Raw genomic sequence first — 17745 nt, 5'->3', positions numbered from 1 at the left:
TTTTAAGCAGTCTAGGGAGTGTAAAGAGAATTTGTGGTAAGTTATTATATACCATGAGTACTTTAGAGAATTCCATGTAGTCAGACCATATTCATAGGTGAAGAAGGATAATTACAGCCTGGAATTGGAGCGGAAGGAAAAAAGATCTAATGCCTAGCCAGGAAGAATTGTCTTTCATAAGGAATCAGGAATTTATAGAATAAACTTCACCATTAGACTGAGAGAATATAGAAATTGTAGCAGATGGTTAAGCAGATGGTTAAGCAGATGGTTTACTTGGTAAAGCTAGCTGTTTCAAACCTAATTACAAAGAAAAATCACAAAAATCTAGAAAATCCTGAGAAATTCTTATAAATAAGTCAAATATTAATGATATTGGATAGTCTAAGGGTACATGCTCTTAGTAACTTTAATTTGTTCTATAATCTTAGGTTGAAGAATTTAAAGGTATACCTGCCAAGAGTGAGAATATCATAACTGAGGCAACAACTAGAAACAATGCCCTTGAGAAGGAAAAAGAAAAAGAAGAAGAAAAATTAAAGGAAGTTATGGATAACCTTAAACAGGAAACACAAGGGCTTCAGAAAGAAAAAGAAGTAAGATTCTTTATCAGTTGGTATTTATTTTGGCAGCATTTTTTTTTTAACTTGAAGATTTTTATAGTAATAGTAAAAACTGTTAAAAAGTTTGTAGTTTTTTAATAAATTTTTAAAAAATTTCTTATTGTTTTAGTTTTGGGGGTTTTTTTTTTTTAGATTTATTTTGTTGTTGTTTGAGGGGGTGGTAATTAGGTTTACTTTTTTATTTTTAGAGGAGGTACAGAGAATTGAACTCAGTACCTCATGCTTGCTAAGCATGTGCTCTATCACTTGAGCTATACCCTCCCCCTAAAGTCTGCACTTTTAATATCTAACGTTTCTAAAAATAGTCAGCCTAGGCTCTCCTTTTTTGTTTTCTTCTTTCTTGTTTTAAAAAGGTAACTGAAAATAAGAATTTATAGGGGTGGAAGAAAATATGACATGTCAAATACTTCATTAGATATGCCATTCTTTGCATACATTGATATCATCATCAATTTTTCATCTTCCAATTATTTTGCTTCGTAATTTAATTGGTCTCTACCTATAAAAACTTACGACCACACTAACCACAGGTTGACATCTCCCTTGCTTCTGTAGCTCTTGTGTAATAGTTTTAAAACATGACTCTTGTGTCTATTCTTGGTTCAAATCCTAGGTCAGCCACTTATCTTTGGTCTTGTGCAGGTTGTTATGTCTCCAAGTTATCTTCCTCAGAATGGGGAAGAAAATATTAACCATCTTGTGAATTTTTGTGAAAATAAAATTTATATGTACTTATATAAAGTGCCTACAAAACATTGAGAACATAGCCTAGAGTAGTGTGTGTGTTGCTATTCATTTTTTATCATCAAACATTTAAACTGATTATCTGATGACTTTGGCCCTACGTTCCTGGGCCTGCTGCCTTGTGTGTGAATTGAAAGTTAGGCTTTTATAAGAGTCTTTCTTAAACCATTATCTAATAAATAGATCCTTTCAACATAGTCATTTACAGTAGCTTAAAATTTCTACTCACTCATCAATTTATGGCTTTTGTTAGTTGGGGAAACTGCTGAGTAGTCATTATACCTTATAATACCATTTCAAGTAAGGTAATGTAGGAAAGACCATGGAGTTTAGATCCAAAGTGGTTGTTCTCTTTTAGCCATTCTTTTTTTGTTATTTTGATCTCTAAATTGAGCATACTAATCTACCTCATTAATCTTGTGAGATTAGTTGGGAAAAGAGTGTACAGTGAACATTGGCAACTAGGCAAAAACTGTTATTCCACTTGTGAGATTTATTTCTGTATATGGTGCTTGTGACTCTATTAAGTTAAATTCAAACTGTATGGTTTCCATTTCATTTTAGGTTTGAAGACACATATTTTTCAGTTTTAATGGAGTTAATCTTATTTTAACAGAGTCGAGAGAAAGAACTTATGGGTTTCAGCAAATTGGTAAATGAAGCGCGTTCAAAGATGGATGTAGCCCAGTCAGAACTTGATATCTATCTCAGTCGTCATAATACTGCAGTGTCTCAATTAAGTAAGGCCAAAGAAGCTCTAATGGCAGCTTCTGAGACTCTCAAAGAAAGGAAAGCTGCAATTGGAGATATAGAGGCAAAACTCCCTCAAACTGAAAGTGAACTGAAGGAGGTAAATCTTTGCTTTTGTATTTCATCTGAACATTGTTTATCAACCCTAGTTTTATTTATTTTTATATATATTTACATATTTTTTTAAATCTCAACATCTCAAGTGACTGGTACAGAGATTTTTTTTTAACTTACTATAACCTTTCCCAAAAGAATAGGGTTAGTATTTCAGTATTTCATCTGATAGGAATCAAGACTATTAAGAAACTATGTTCTCGCCTGAAGTGTCAAACAGGAAATAATACTGCTGCAACCACCATTATTTCCCATGGAAATAAAATTTAAACAATGTTTGTGTTTCCCTAAATCTAAGTGTAGACAATTTATGCAAGGGTAGAGGAAAAACACAAATAGAAAGTGTGTGTGTGTGTAAATGAATGTGCAAATCAACTATCTTTGTGTATTTCTTTCTGCTTTTGAATTTATGGATGTAGTTTTGTTATTGGGACTGCAGCTTGTTAGACTGATTAAGATATCTAGCTTAGCTCATAGCTTTAATCTCCAAAGCATCATTAGGCAAGATGGCAGTAGAAAATGCTGCTTGAAGGGAAATTATACTGAAAATAGTGTTTTTCATTTTAGTAAATGCACGCTAGTTGGTTATCAGAGAACTTCATGACCATGTAGAATTTAAATACCAATTTAAGTCATATCCAGTGACCGCTTCTGTCTTCATGGTGATTCAGTCTATTTTTGGATAAATTGTATCTGTATCTTGAGCTTTTACTTTAAACTGGTATGATTGGTAATAGAAGTAATAATTGAAAGGCAGGAGATGAAGGAGAATGTAAGAAAAATGGCTGCTCTAACTTGGACATTGAGAACCTGAGAGTAAGGATTTTTGTGTGCGTGTATGTGGATCCTTTCATTGGCAGCTGACATTTTTGTATAGCAATAGTACCATTCACTCATCATGCTACACTTCATTTCAGAGCTGTGCTTTTTTTGTTTTGTTTTCCTTTAATTAGATATAATAATATATGCTATGTGATACTGTATAATAAGCTTCCTTTTATTTAGAAAGCAAAGCACTGTATAATTATAGCCCTTCCCAGTAACCCATATCTGGAGTCCTGTATGAGGTCTGTTTTTGTTTTAGTGTAAAAAGACAAGAATTAGGACACACACATAACCATATTGTGCCAAACTGGGATTCCAACAACCCTAGGTCTACTTGCTCTATCAAATAGTGCACCCCTCCTAGAACTATACAGTGTTTATTATTACTGACCTAAATAATGTATGCCTCCTTTAGAATAGAAAATTCATCCATATTTTTCAAAATCAAACTAGCAGTTGCAATATGACAGCTTAGTTCTGGTTCAAGTGTTTATTACTGATCTTTCCTTTTTTTAGATATTGCAGATAATTCTATGCTATGATAAGTTGTATGCTTCTGGGATTCATTTTCTTTTCTTTTCACTTTTAGAAAGAAAAAGAGCTTCAAAAACTTACACAAGAAGAAATAAATTTCAAAAGTTTGGTTCATGATCTTTTTCAAAAAGTTGAAGAAGCAAAGAGTTCCTTAGCAATGAATCGAAGTAGAGGGAAAGTCCTTGATGCAATAATTCAAGAAAAAAAATCTGGCAGGATTCCAGGAATATATGGGAGATTGGTAAAGTAAATTTATTTGTAAATAACTATTCATCTTTCTCAGACATTGTAAATAATTTTCTTACCTTGACTTAAAGAAAACATATTGAATGTTTCTTTTGTTTGTTTTAAAGGATGTTCATTTTTAAACATTTTGCTCTTATACTCAGGCATAATAATGTTCTTTGTGGTAAGGGTCCTTTCATGTTAAAAATAATTTTTGCTTGTTCTTTTAGTTTTGGATAATTATAGTCATTTTAAGAAAATGATCTAGCCCTAGTGATAAACTTAACAAAACTCCTTTTTTCTTTCTAAGAAAATTAACTCGATAGATTATATTCCAGATTTTAAACCATTATATTAAAGGTTGTGGTTTGAGTTTAGGGAAATCAACAAGGGAATAATATCAAAACCCAAGACTAGCAATAGTCAGGACCTGAAGCCTGAGCTCCTGAGCCTGAAGAAGGAAGGGGAGCTGTGGCTGGGGCCAGAGGGTAGCTGAGAGGAAACAGGGAAAATAAATATTTCAAGCCCATTCATCTACCCTGCCACTTCTAGCTGGTGCCTCACATTGTCTAAAGTTAGAAAGCCAGAGGAGCCAATTGATACAGCTCCTGAGTCAGCCTTCTAGAGAAGGAAGCAGAAGAGAGTGATTCAGAAGGGCAAATGAAAATTACCCAGCATAGTTGCTTCCATGTCTGCGTGTCAAGTGATTTCCACCTTATTTTCTTAAAGATACACAATTTGATCCTATTCATTTACTCTCAAGGAAAAATAAAGCTACTTGGTTAATGCTGCTTGATAGCTAATTTATTAATAGACTGACAAGCAGACTTACATAATCTTAGATGGCTTTCGATAATTCAGTTTTATTATTCTGTAAGTTATTTTTATAGTACTTTTGAGTTTCAAATCTTCACATTATATGTTTTCATACATATGCAGTAAAAACAATTCTCTCATTTTGTGCTTATTAAAAACTTAAACTGTATACCCATAAACTTTTTTAAAAGGTAGATTAAAAGAAGCTAGTAGTGATTGCCTCTGCAGAAGGGGAAGGTTAAATGTGAGGAACACTTAAATTTTTCACTGTGTTCCCTTTTTGTACTTCTTAAAACCATATGTAGGTACAGTTCTTCAATTAAACACAACTTTAAAAGTCTATATGTATAGTAATAAAATGATCCTGTGCCTAATTCCCTTGCTGATTGTGTGTTGATTTCTTTCCCCCTTCTCTTAATTATTAGGGGGACTTAGGAGCAATTGATGAAAAATACGATGTTGCAATTTCATCCTGTTGTCATGCATTAGACCACATTGTTGTTGATTCTATTGATACAGCCCAAGAATGTGTAAACTTCCTTAAAAGACACAATATTGGAGTTGCAACCTTTATAGGTTTGGATAAGGTGGGTATTGATAATCTACTTGTAATTTAGTTTTTAAGTGTTTTTTGATTTTGAATCCTAGCTTTTTCTTCAGTTATTTAAGTGAGCATTTGATAGGTTTTGAAGATTATGTTAGGTTCTGGGGTCACATGGTTGTGGGGAAAAAAAACCTTGTACTGCCTTCTGTAAAGGAATATAGATTCCAGCGTTAGAGTGACTGGTAGTTTGCATTTCTAACTTCCAGCATCAATAACTACTTAAAAAAAAGATCTCTAACATCATATACAAAAATAAACTCAAAGTGGATTAAAGACCTAAATGTAGGACTGGATACTATAAAACTCGTAGAGGAAAACATAGGCAGAACACTCTGACATAAATCACAGCAATATTTATTTTGAACCAGTTCCTAGAGTAATGAAAATAAAAGCAAAAATAAATGAGTGGGGCCTAACTAAACTTAAATGCCTTTGCACAGCAAAGGAAACCATAAACAAAATGAAAAGACAACCTACAGAGTGAGAAAATATTAGCAAATGATGCGACTGACAAGGGACTAATTTCCAAAACATACAAATAGCTCATACAGCTTAATATCAAAAAATAAACAACCCAGTCAAAAAAATGGGCAGATGACCTATATAGACATTTCTCCAGTGAAGACATACAAATGGCCAACAGGTACATGAAAAGATGCTAATTATTAGAGGAATGCAAATGAAAACTACAAAGAGGTATCAGCTCACACCAGTGAGAATAGCCATCATTTAGAAGTATACAAACGATAAATGCTGGAGAGGATGTGGGAAAAAGGGAACCCTCTTGCACTATTAGTGGGAATGATGGAGGTTTCTTAAACTTAAAATAGACTTACTGTATGATCCAGCAATCCCACTCCTGGGCATATATCCAGAGAAAACTAATTTGAAAAGATAAATGCACCCCAGTGTTCATAGCAGCACTACTTACAACAGCCAGAACATGGAGACAATCTAAATGTCCATCTACAGATGACTGGGTAAAGATACAGTATGTATATGCAGTGGAATACTACTGAGCCATAAAATAGAATGAAATAATGCCATTTGCTGCAACATGGATGGACCTAGAGATTATCATATTAAGTGAAGTAAGTCAAAGACAAATATATGATACTACTTATATGTGGAATCTAAAAAAAAAATGATACAAATTTTATTTACAAACCAAAAACAGACTCAGAGACATAGAAAACAAACTATGGTTACCAAAGGGGAAAGGGCAGGGGAGGAATAAATTAGGAGTTTGGGATTAACAGATACATATTACTATATATAAAATAGGTAAACAACAAAGACCTATACAGCACAGTAGGTCTGTTCAGTTTCAGCACAGTAGGTCTGTTCACAGTAGGTATATTCAATTTCTTGTAATAACATATAATGGAAAAGAATCTGAAAAATAGGTATATATAGTATGTATGTGTATAACTGAATCACTTTGCTGTACACCTGAAACTAACATTGTAAATCAACTACACTTCAGTAAAAAACAAAATTAAAAAAAAATTTGACAACTCTTCAAATCAATAACAATATCAATAGACCATAAGTTATTTTCTTTAGCATTATGTATAAACTTTTCTTGGCATGTAATGGCATGTGACAAAACCTCACATGAAGTATAGGAATGAATTTTCTACGCCTAATCTACTAATTTAATAGATAATTCTCTTATAAACTTCCTAACATGGAAAACAGCAATAATCCTAACTCACATTCTGCTTGACATCAATCACTAGTATACTTTCATAACACTTTATACAAAACCTAGACTCCTCCACAAAAGAAAAGTGATTAAGTCCTTTCAGTGGTAGTGTAATAAATTTGCCTTTGAAATAGGAGTGCTAAAGATCTAGTAAGGTATACCCAAAGTCATGCTGACTTCAGTGAGTAAAAACTTTTGGTTCCTGTGCAATCATGTAGCCTCATTTAAAAAGCTGGAAGTGTATACTTTATTTTGGTTTTTGGTTTTGTTTCTAATTCTCTTTGGTAGACTTATGCATGCCCTTAACCTTGTCCCAAAATTTAGAATATATGCCACTGAGTAACATACACACAAAAATGTAATGAATATGACTGTTTCTCCACAACCAGGGTAAATTTTGAAATGCTAATTTTTTAAAATTTATTTATTCATATAATTGTAGTATTGCCAGTTTACAATGATGTATCAATTTCTGGCGTACAGCATATTGTTTCAGTCATACATACACATATATTTGTTTTCATGTTCTTTTTCATTATAGGTTACTACAAGATAATTGAATTTAGTTCCCTGTGCTATACAGAAGAAACTTGTTTATCTATTTTATATATAGTAGTTAGTATCTGCAAATCTTGAACTCCCAATTTATCCTTTACCACCCCGTTTCCCCACTGGTAACCATAAGTTTGTTTTCTATGTCTGTGATTCTGTTTCTGTTTTGAAAATAAGTTCATTTCTGCCCTTTTTTTTTTTTTTTTTTTTTTTTTAGATTCCACATATGAGTGATATCAAATGGTATTTTTCTTTCTCTTTCGGGCTTCACTTAGAATGACAGTCTCCAGGTCCACCTATGTTGCTGTAAATGGCATTTTTTATGACTGAGTAGTATTCCATTGTATAAATATACAACAACTTCTTTATCCAGTTATCTGTCAATGGACATTTCGGTTGTTTTCATGTCTTGCCTATCATAAATAGTGCTGCTATGAACATTGGGGTGCATGTATCTTTTCGAATTAGAGTTCCCTCCAGATATATGTCCAGGAGTAGGATTGCTGGATCATATGGTAAGTCTATTTTTAGTTTTTTAAGGACTCTCCATACTGTTTTCCAAAATGAATGCATTTCCCACGGTTACTACATTCCCACCAGTAGTGTTCAGGGAGTTCCCTTTTCTCCACATCCTCTCCAGCATTTGTCGTTTGTGGATTTTTTTAATCATGGCCATTCTGACTGGTGTGAGGTGATGCTAATATCTTTATATTCTTAATGTTTGGAACAAATTTTATCGAGACCTGTTTTTCATTTGTATTTCATGTGGCTAAGTGTCTCTAGTTTTTCTGCTGTCTATTAAATTAAAGCTGCAGTGGCAGTGATTGTCTTATTTTATAAATATGCCCAAAGATTATTAAACAATAAGCCTCTCTAATAAATGTAGTTTATGGGGGGAAAAAAAAGAACCATTTACTGAGATATAATTCACAACCATAAAATTCATTATATTAAAGTATACAATTCATTGGGTTTTAGTACATTCAGAGGATTGTTCAGTCATGACCACTGTCTAATTCCAGAATACTTTCATCACCTCAAAAAAAGGAACTTCATATTCTTTAGCAGTCAGTATTCCTACTTCTACTCCCCATCACCCTGCAACCTCTAATCTACTTTTTGTCTCTGTAGATTTACCTATTCTGGACATTTCATATAAGTGGAATCATATAATATGTAGGTTTTTATGTATGTCTTCTTTGACTTAGTTTTCAAAAATTCATCCATGTTGTATCAGCATTTCTTTTTTTATTGCAGAATGTTATTCTGTTATATGATGTAGCACATTTTGTTCATTCATCAATTGATGGACATTTGAGTTGTTTTCCATGTTTTGGTTATGGATAATGCTACCGTAAACATTCACATACACAAGTTTTTCTGCAGACATGTTTTCACTTTTTTGTACCTAGGGAGTGGAATTATGGGTCACATGTTAACTGTTTAATTTTCTGAGAAACTGCTAAACTTTTCCACAGTGGCTGTACCATTTCCTACTTGCAGTCTATGAGGGTTCTATGTGCTTCATATCCCCACCAGCACTTGTTATTGTACATCGTTTTGATTATAGCCATCTTACTTGATGTGATATGGTATCTAATTGTGGTTTTGATTTGCATTTCCTGATGACTAATGAAATTGAACAACTTTTCATGTGCTTATTTATTGGCCTTTTATCTTTGGAAAAATATCTATTCAGATCCTTTGCCCATTTTCCCAATTGATTTGTCTTACTGTTGAGTTGTAAGAGTTCTCTGTTATTCTGGATACAGGTCTCGTCAGATACATGATTTGCAAATATTTTCTCCCATTCTGTGGGTTGTCTTTTCACATTCTTGATGGTGTCCTCTGAAGCACAAAATTAATTTTGATAAAAGTCCTATTTATTTTAGTTGCTTGTGTTTTGGGTGTCATATCTTAGAAACTACTATGTAATCCAGTGACGCAGTGATTTACCTCCTGCTTTAAGATTTTTACAGCTTAGGGTTTTACATTTAGGCTTTTAATCTGTGTTAAGTTAATTTTATGATACAATGTAGAGGTCCAGCTCTACTCTTTGCATGTGGATATCTGGTTGTTCCAGCACCATTTGTATTCTCTCCCCATTGAATTTTCTTGGTGCCCCTTGTCAAAAGTCAGCTGACCATAAATGTAAGAGTTTATTTCTGGACTCTGCATTTATCTGTATGTCTGTCCTTGCACTGGTACCACAGTCTCGATTACTGTAGCTTTGTAGTAAGCTTTGAAATCAAGAGTCTTTTGCTTTTCTTCTTTAATGTCAAGAGTGTCCTGTTTTTTGTTTGGGTTTTTTTTTTTAATATATTATAAATGGAATTTTCTTAATCTTAGTTTCAGATTATTTATTGCCTAGTGTATAGAAATACAAGTAATTTTTGCATATTGATCTTGTATTCTGCAATTTTGCTGAATTCATAATAGTTTCAATAGTTTTTTGTGTGAATTCCTCAGGATTTGTAGATATATATATCATACATATATGATCATGCCATCTGTGAATAGTTTCATAATTTTTTTAAAATAAAAGTAAAGTAATACTAAATTATGTAGATATTCAGAACCTTATATACATGTCCTTATGTTTAATACATATGTATTCTATAAATGATACCTAAAAGAAATGATATATTCTTTATACATTTTTTATTTTTATTTTTTTACTTTTTTTTAATTTTTTTTAATTTTAACTTTTAGATGGCAGTGTGGGCAAAGAAAATGACCAGAATTCAAACTCCTGAAAATACACCTCGGTTATTTGATTTAGTAAAAGTAAAAGATGAGAAAATTCACCAAGCATTTTACTTTGCTTTACGGGATACCTTAGTAGCTGACAACTTAGATCAAGCCACAAGAGTAGCTTATCAGAAAGACAGAAGATGGAGAGTGGTAACATTACAGGGGCAGATCATAGAACAGTCAGGTAATGGTTTTTCCTCTGCCATTGAGTTTATTTAATCTTGTTGGGAGAGGCATCTAAGTCTCACTTCTCTCCTCTGTTCTCTAGGGACAATGACTGGCGGTGGAAGCAAAGTAATGAAAGGAAGGATGGGTTCATCAGTTGTTGTTGAAATCTCCGAAGAAGAGGTCAGCATATACAAACTTACAGTCAAGATGTTTTTTGGTTAAAGCAGCTTTATTGATATGTAACATACTATAAAACTGACATTTTAAATGTACTGTATCCAATTTTCAATTAATAGATTGAATTTTTTTCTCTAAATGACTAGTATATATGCTGTGGGATTTTAAAACCCTTTAAAATTCTAAAAGTAGGTTAATTAAAAAGTGTATGTTCAACACATATATCTTTTTATTATGACATTTTGATCATACCATAATTTATTTAACCATTCACTTGCTGTTTGACATTTAATTTGTCTCTACGTAAATACTGCTGCGTTACATAATTGTCTTTTGTATTTCAAAATAATTCTTTAAGGTATAAATATAACAAAGACTTGTGATGCATGTTTCCATATTTTATTTCAAAATGTTTTATTTGCCCACAAGTATAAAAGAATGTCAGAATGTTCAGGATCAGAAGTTCAGGTTTTCTTCATTCATAAATTGAGTTTGCTGTTAATTTGAAATGACTCTTGGAGTAAAATTATTTCATTGGTTTTCTTTGTAGGTAAATAAAATGGAATTACAGTTGCAGAGAGACTCTCAAAAAGCAGTGCAAATCCAGGAACAGAAAGTACAACTGGAAGAAGCAGTAGTTAAGTTAAGGCATAGTGAACGAGAAATGAGGAATACATTAGAAAAGTTTACTGCAAGCATCCAGGTAATTTTTTTTAATCAATATTAGCTGAAACTATTGGAATTCAGCAGCAATTTGGCAGAAGCATTTTGCTATTTGTTTACAATTTTGAAGTATAAGGGAAGGTGGAGAGTGGGTCTCTAGGTGTAAGGCTTATCTGTTGTTTTTATTCCCTTGAGTACTAATGGATAAATGCCACAGCTATTCCTGGTTTCCATTTGTACTTCCATAGAAATATGTCTTCCCTTAACAACTGTGTGACCCTTTATTTCATTCTCTTTTCAAAGTAGAATGTTCTCTTAATTATGAAAAAGTAGTACATGCCCACTGAATTTTAAAAAAATAAAACCAAAAAACAGTTTTTAGAAAATACCCAAAAATTAATCACCTTCAATTTTTATGTACATCCTTCAACTTTTAGTATAAATAGTCTAGTTTGCATGTATTTGTTTATGTATAAGGTACAATAGATACATATTAAATATGCATATGGATTTTTTAAGTCTCATACTAACTTTTCTTCACTTACTAATTATGGTTTTCTTTCCAAGTCAGTGTAAACGTACTTTTGTTTGCAAATGCATTGGCATATTTTGTTTGTACCACAATTTTTTTAATGTTTTTCTGTGATACTATGTACACTGCTATGTTTAAAATATCCTTTTTAGGCATACCTTAATACACTCATCCAATTATTTCCTTAGGTTAGAGTCCTAAAATTATAATTACCCAGTATGTGTACAGTGTTTTAAGCATTTGTTGCATAATGCCAAATTGGTCTCAAAAAGATGGTTCCTATGCATTTACTGCTAATAGCATATGCAAATAGTTTTTCCAAGTCTTTGAACACTAGCTTCTCTTCAGTAGAAGTTTGCTACTCTGATATACTAAAAAATGGCATTTTAACTTATCTTTGTAATGAATTTACACATTTCATGTGTTTTGTTGGTCATTTTCAATCTTTATATTAATTATTCATGTTTTCTGACCCTTTCCTGTTAGTTTTTATCTTTTTCTTAAAGATTTTAAGTGCCTTTTTTTTTTTTAATTTAAACTGTAAAGCAAATGTTACTGTTAATAAGTTAAAATACTGACCTTGCATGTGGAAACATTTCTGTAGCGTTTATCGGAGCAAGAAGAATATTTGAATGTCCAAGTTAAGGAACTTGAAGCTAATGTTCTTGCTACAGCCCCTGACAAAAGAAAGCAGAAATTGCTAGAAGAAAATGTTAGTGCTTTCAAAACAGGTATGTTTAATAAAGGGTACAGACTTTTTCCCTCCATGGTCAAACACAGGTTTGTAATTGAAATGTTTAACATAGCAGTTTGTAGAATAAAAAGTAGCAGCTTACATATATTATATACGAGTGACCACTCTGTTTATGGTTTTTATTTCATTCTCAGAAAGTTATAAAGAATTATTAAATTAAGTACTTAATTTGACAGATAAGAAAACTGAGACAGACTGATTTATATAATTTGCCCAAGGTCACACAGCATATAGTGGTGGTATAGGAATTCAGAACCAAGGCAGTTTGATTCTGGAACCCATGCAAAAGAAGGCAAGTACTGATTGTTTATCCCAAAGAACTAGTTGGAGTGGAGTTGGAGCAATTATCCAAATGTAAGTTTTTGTCGTCATATTCATCTGCATTTCTAATCTTGAGGCATTCACTCAAGTAGCATCTATTACTGACCAAGCTTTGTTTTAGGTGCTGTTGATCGAGCAGGGAAAAAAATGAAGTCCCTCTTTTCAAGGAACTCACACTTAGGAGATGGGAAAACTAAACAAATACATTGCTTAGGAACCAGGAAAATAGGATGGGATGGAGATGGGGGAGTCCAGATAGATGCAGCAGTTAGACAGGCCGCTGCTATGGGTATTTGAGCAGAGACCCAAAAATATGAGTGCAGATATAGATATTTGAGAGAAGAGCATTCCAAGAAGAATAGAGAGGACCAAGTAGAGCCCCTGAGGCACGAGTATGCCAGAAGTTTCTAGGAACACAAGGAAGCCAGAGTGGTTAGAGTAAAGGATGGAAGAATCCAGAGAATAGAGCCTTACAGGCCATGTCTCCAGGTGAAATAGAAAGCCATTGAAGAGTGATGTACAGGGAAGTGGTATAATCTAACAGGAATTTTTTTTCTTTGCATTTATTTTGGATCCACATTTTGTTCTTGCAGATGCAAGAACTTCACCCTACTCCTCTTTCCCCACAATACCTACAATATTTGTTGTGACTGCTTTGATGGAATCTATTGGTCAATTAAAACACCAAAGTACATACCTTTGTCATTTATAGCAACACTTTAACAGAGAGACTATAGAAATCTGTATTTTATTCTTGTTTGAAAAGGGATCTGTGGCTTTATATCTCCTCTCATGGAAATGCTGGCTATTATTAGTAGACTCTGTTAATGTCTAACATGGAGGCCCATCTCTGCAAGTGTGGCTTTAAGATTAAATACTTCATTTTATATTAATTTAGATTTTAAAAATCTCTGGCTAATGTATAGAGAAGGGGAGCAAGGTGGTATAAAATTACAAATTATGTAATGTCAGTTTTTCCCTCCTACTTCTAATAGACATGCTACTATAGATTTTTTTTTTTAAATTTTTTATGCATGGCAGATAGTTAAAAATAAGGAAAAAGATGTTTTAAAGGGTTGAACCCTTTCCAGTTACATACCTGGCCCATCACCCAGTATAAGTCATGGTGCCAGATTCCACAGCAGCTGGGAGCGCAGGGAACCAAGCACACAGGCAGCCTAATGGAACTTCAGCCACAGAGAACGTCACCACTGTGAGCAAAAATCTCCTTCAATAAATACAGTATCTTAGTATCCTTAGGAAAAAAGGAGATTCAGAAGACCGAAAAAAGGCAAGGCTTTGTTTTACTTGGCTTTTTTAAGAGCCAAGCGGTAATCTCAGAAGTATAAAAAATAGAGGTTGGAATTAAACTCAATAGATGGTTGGGGTGGTGGGTATAGTTCAGTTGTAGGGCGCATGCCTAGCATGCACAAGGTCCTAGGTTCAATCCTCAGTACCTCCACTAAAATAATAATGTTAAAACCAGAAAATGAATAATAGATGGGTCAAAATATCAGGCTAAAGAATTCTCTGATAATTAAGACAAAAAGATAAACAGTTGTGAGATTTGGAGAATACTGAAATTCCAACCTACCTAACAGAAGAGAAGAGAGGAAGCAATAGTTAAGCCTTTATCTAATCTTTTTCTCTCATCAAACCCTACCTCCTTTCTCCTATGCTAAATGTTATATACCTCCCATTAGGAGCTTTATGGGAATCTCATTGCATAAGTTGGCTCGGTTTCTCTACCTTTCTAGGTATTCTTGATAGCTTGAACTTACATTTACTCATCCTTCTGTATATATATATAGTGGTTATGATTCACCTATGGAGAGTAGGATCCACTCTGGCCAGTTGTAAGTAGGATTTGTGTAGTGCGTGTGTGTAAGAGAGTAAGATTGTTTATAGAGTAATTGTGATGGCTTAAGAAAAATTTTAGGTTGAACCTTCAAGAATATCCAGAGCAACTCTGCAGAGCCATCAAACAAGCTATACTGCCTCTTCTACAGTGGGAAAAGTCATCTTTCAAATTGGGAAGATGACACTACAACTGACAACAGCAGAAGCACATTTGTACCTACTATAATCTACACCATCAGAGTTAATGCCACTGCCTGTCAATATTCACAAAGCTTTTGAGTGAACATTAGAGCCACTAACACTACCAAGAAAACTCAAGCTTTTCCATGACCACCAGCAGAAACATATTCAGTTCATCACTTTTGCCATCCAAATTGTGTGAATTCTTTTGATTAAATGGACCTAAATTATGTGTGAGCCCTAGGTACAAGGGAATCTAGGAGTATAACTTACGGCTTTCTGTGCCACAGAGAAAAATGCCACTTCTATCTCCCCCACTTTTTTTGTTATAAAGAGTAGAACTCTAGGTTAGCAGAATAAAATAACCACAATTTCTGCACCGTGGGCAATAGTTAGGCACGTAGCCTATCTAAGGGTAAAAATCATTAAGACCAACAGTCAAGAAAGTACCCTAAAGAATCTTTTTGAAAAGAGCTTCAGGGCATGCACCCATTAAGAAACGAATTATGTTCACAACTTAGCCAGAGAATTTAACCATGTGTTGTTACAGTGCCTTTTGTTTTGACATAGGGTATTGTGGGTTTTGCGTTTTGTTTTGTTTTTGAGATATGTTTCCTCAGATATCTTAAATTTCTTTTGTATGCATCAGGTTAAGTAATATTGATTGAAGAGATGTACATCTAATCCGTGATGCCTATTAGCCTAGAAACACGAATTAATTTTTTTTTTCCCCCAGAATATGACAATGTGGCTGAGAGAGCTGGTAAAGTGGAAGCTGAGGTTAAAAGATTACACAATATCATCGTAGAAATTAATAACCATAAACTTAAGGCCCAACAAGACAAACTTGATAAAATAAATAAGCAATTAGACGAATGTGCTTCTGCTATTACTAAAGCCCAAGTAGCAATCAAGACTGCTGACAGGTAGAGTATGCATACTGTTGTCTTCCTCTTCCCTACATCCACATTTGAAAAGGGGTTAATGTTTAATGTCCATTAAATGTTTCTGGTACTGTTGCTTATTAAGCCTCTCTGACGTGTTATTACCTAGTAGGATTTTAATAGGTGGACACCTATAATAAACACCATTGACCAGTGTTTTAAAACTGAAAAACAGGTATGCCTTGGCAAAGTGTGGTTATATAACGCCCTTGTTAGGAGAACATAGAAATCAGAACTTTGTTTCTCTGGCTTAGAGGAGTAGATGGTGATTCATTTAAACAGATCTAGGTCTTAGGAGAATAAGAAAGATGAGATCTCTTAGCAAAATTGACTTAATAACTTAAATTTTTAATTAACCAGATTATTCCATTGTCCCAAAAAGTTTTTAGTACATTCAAAATAGATCTTGTTTTTCACTAATTTTTAGAGTATTAAAGTATTTCTATAATAATTAAAGCTAAGTATGTATATAAAATGTTGAAATGTAAATAGCTGTTTCTTTTGTCTTAAAATTATTATATTGGTTGCACATTGATTGTCTGATTATTCAGTTACTGCAGTGTCTTTTGTTCAGAGATAAGGCTCTTAATAAGCCATTTGTTTTGCTTAAACAATTATCAAAGTAGAAGTAACTTTATTTAAGGGAAAAAATAGTTGTGTGTTTTGTCATTGTCATCGTCATCCCATCCCCTGCTCCTCCCCCCTTCAGCACTTGTTTGTCCTGACTTGAACCAAGAGGTATTTATTTATTTGAAGGTAAATCTTCATGAGTGTCAATACTTAAGAATCTCCAATCATATAACAAAATGACAAGAATATAATAATCCAGTGAACAACTTTGCTTCATAGTCTAACATTGGATGATATGCAAAGGTTACATAAGGCATTAATTTATACTGAGAGTTTCATAAAATATACATCCCACAAGTATATGTATAAACATATAAAAACAATTTAAGGATTTTAGTAAATCATAAATTTTAAAATCTTTGATAGAAAAAATGTCACATTAATGTCTTGAAAAGTTCTTTGGTAGGTTTTCAGAAGCAGTATAACAAATCACACATTACCACATTTTTAATACATCATTTTGCTTGTTTAGAAATCTTAAAAAAGCACAAGACTCTGTCTTTCGCACAGAGAAAGAAATAAAAGATACTGAGAAAGAAGTAAATGACTTAACAGCAGAGCTCAAAAGTCTTGAGGACAAAGCAACAGAGGTCATAAAGAATACAAATGCTGCAGAGGTAAGACAAGGGGGAGGGGATGGAATTTGAAGCAGCTAAGTTATAGATGACACCAGTACCTTGCATAGTAAACACTCAGTAGGTTAAAACATAACTATATTAACTTTTATCTGTACAGTAGAAATGAATACTGTATTGTAGCTTTTCTATAAATAAAAACATTTTAACTTTAAATGAAAGGGGAATGGGGAGAGATTGCTAATTTCTTCATCTTTCTAATGTGAAAATTCCTGTTCTATTTGGGAAGATCATCTGTAGCAGCTCTTCTTGGTTTTTAGGAGTCCTTACCAGAGATCCAGAAAGAACATCGTAACCTACTTCAAGAACTAAAAGTAATTCAAGAACATGAACACGCTCTTCAGAAAGATGCACTTAGTATAAAGTTGAAACTCGAACAAATAGATGGTCACATTAGTGAACATAATTCTAAAATAAAATATTGGCAAAAAGAGGTGAGCCAATTATTACTGTTTGTTAAGTGTAACTTTAAAATATTCTTTTGGAAAAGGGCTGGCTGGGGTTTTTGTGTATGTTTTTAAGGTATGTTGTGATTCTTAATTTCATTATATATAATCACTTCTCAGGTTTATAGGTGACATAATGAACAATATATAGTTATTACATACAGAAAGATATGGGTAATGGTTTGA

At 33.2% G+C, this 17745-nt stretch overlaps 1 protein-coding gene across 4 annotated transcripts in view; it reads left to right on the top strand.

The window, feature by feature from the left end:
- SMC4 (structural maintenance of chromosomes 4) overlaps nt 1-17745 on the top strand; it is a 35539-nt gene that overhangs the window by 14692 nt on the left and 3102 nt on the right. For all 4 annotated transcript variants that reach the window (XM_045514520.1, XM_010952049.2, XM_010952050.3 and 1 more), the window contains 11 exons: nt 432-596; nt 1984-2217; nt 3646-3831; nt 5057-5218; nt 10208-10433; nt 10518-10597; nt 11145-11297; nt 12394-12520; nt 15641-15830; nt 16951-17095; nt 17374-17547. In XM_045514520.1, the coding sequence (XP_045370476.1) occupies nt 432-596; nt 1984-2217; nt 3646-3831; nt 5057-5218; nt 10208-10433; nt 10518-10597; nt 11145-11297; nt 12394-12520; nt 15641-15830; nt 16951-17095; nt 17374-17547 (1842 nt within the window). The remainder of the gene's footprint in view (nt 1-431; nt 597-1983; nt 2218-3645; nt 3832-5056; nt 5219-10207; nt 10434-10517; nt 10598-11144; nt 11298-12393; nt 12521-15640; nt 15831-16950; nt 17096-17373; nt 17548-17745) is intronic.

This window comes from Camelus bactrianus, chromosome 1, assembly GCF_048773025.1.
Source record: "Camelus bactrianus isolate YW-2024 breed Bactrian camel chromosome 1, ASM4877302v1, whole genome shotgun sequence".
Taxonomy (NCBI): Eukaryota; Metazoa; Chordata; class Mammalia; order Artiodactyla; family Camelidae; genus Camelus; species Camelus bactrianus.
This window is presented reverse-complemented; position numbering and strand designations above follow the sequence as displayed.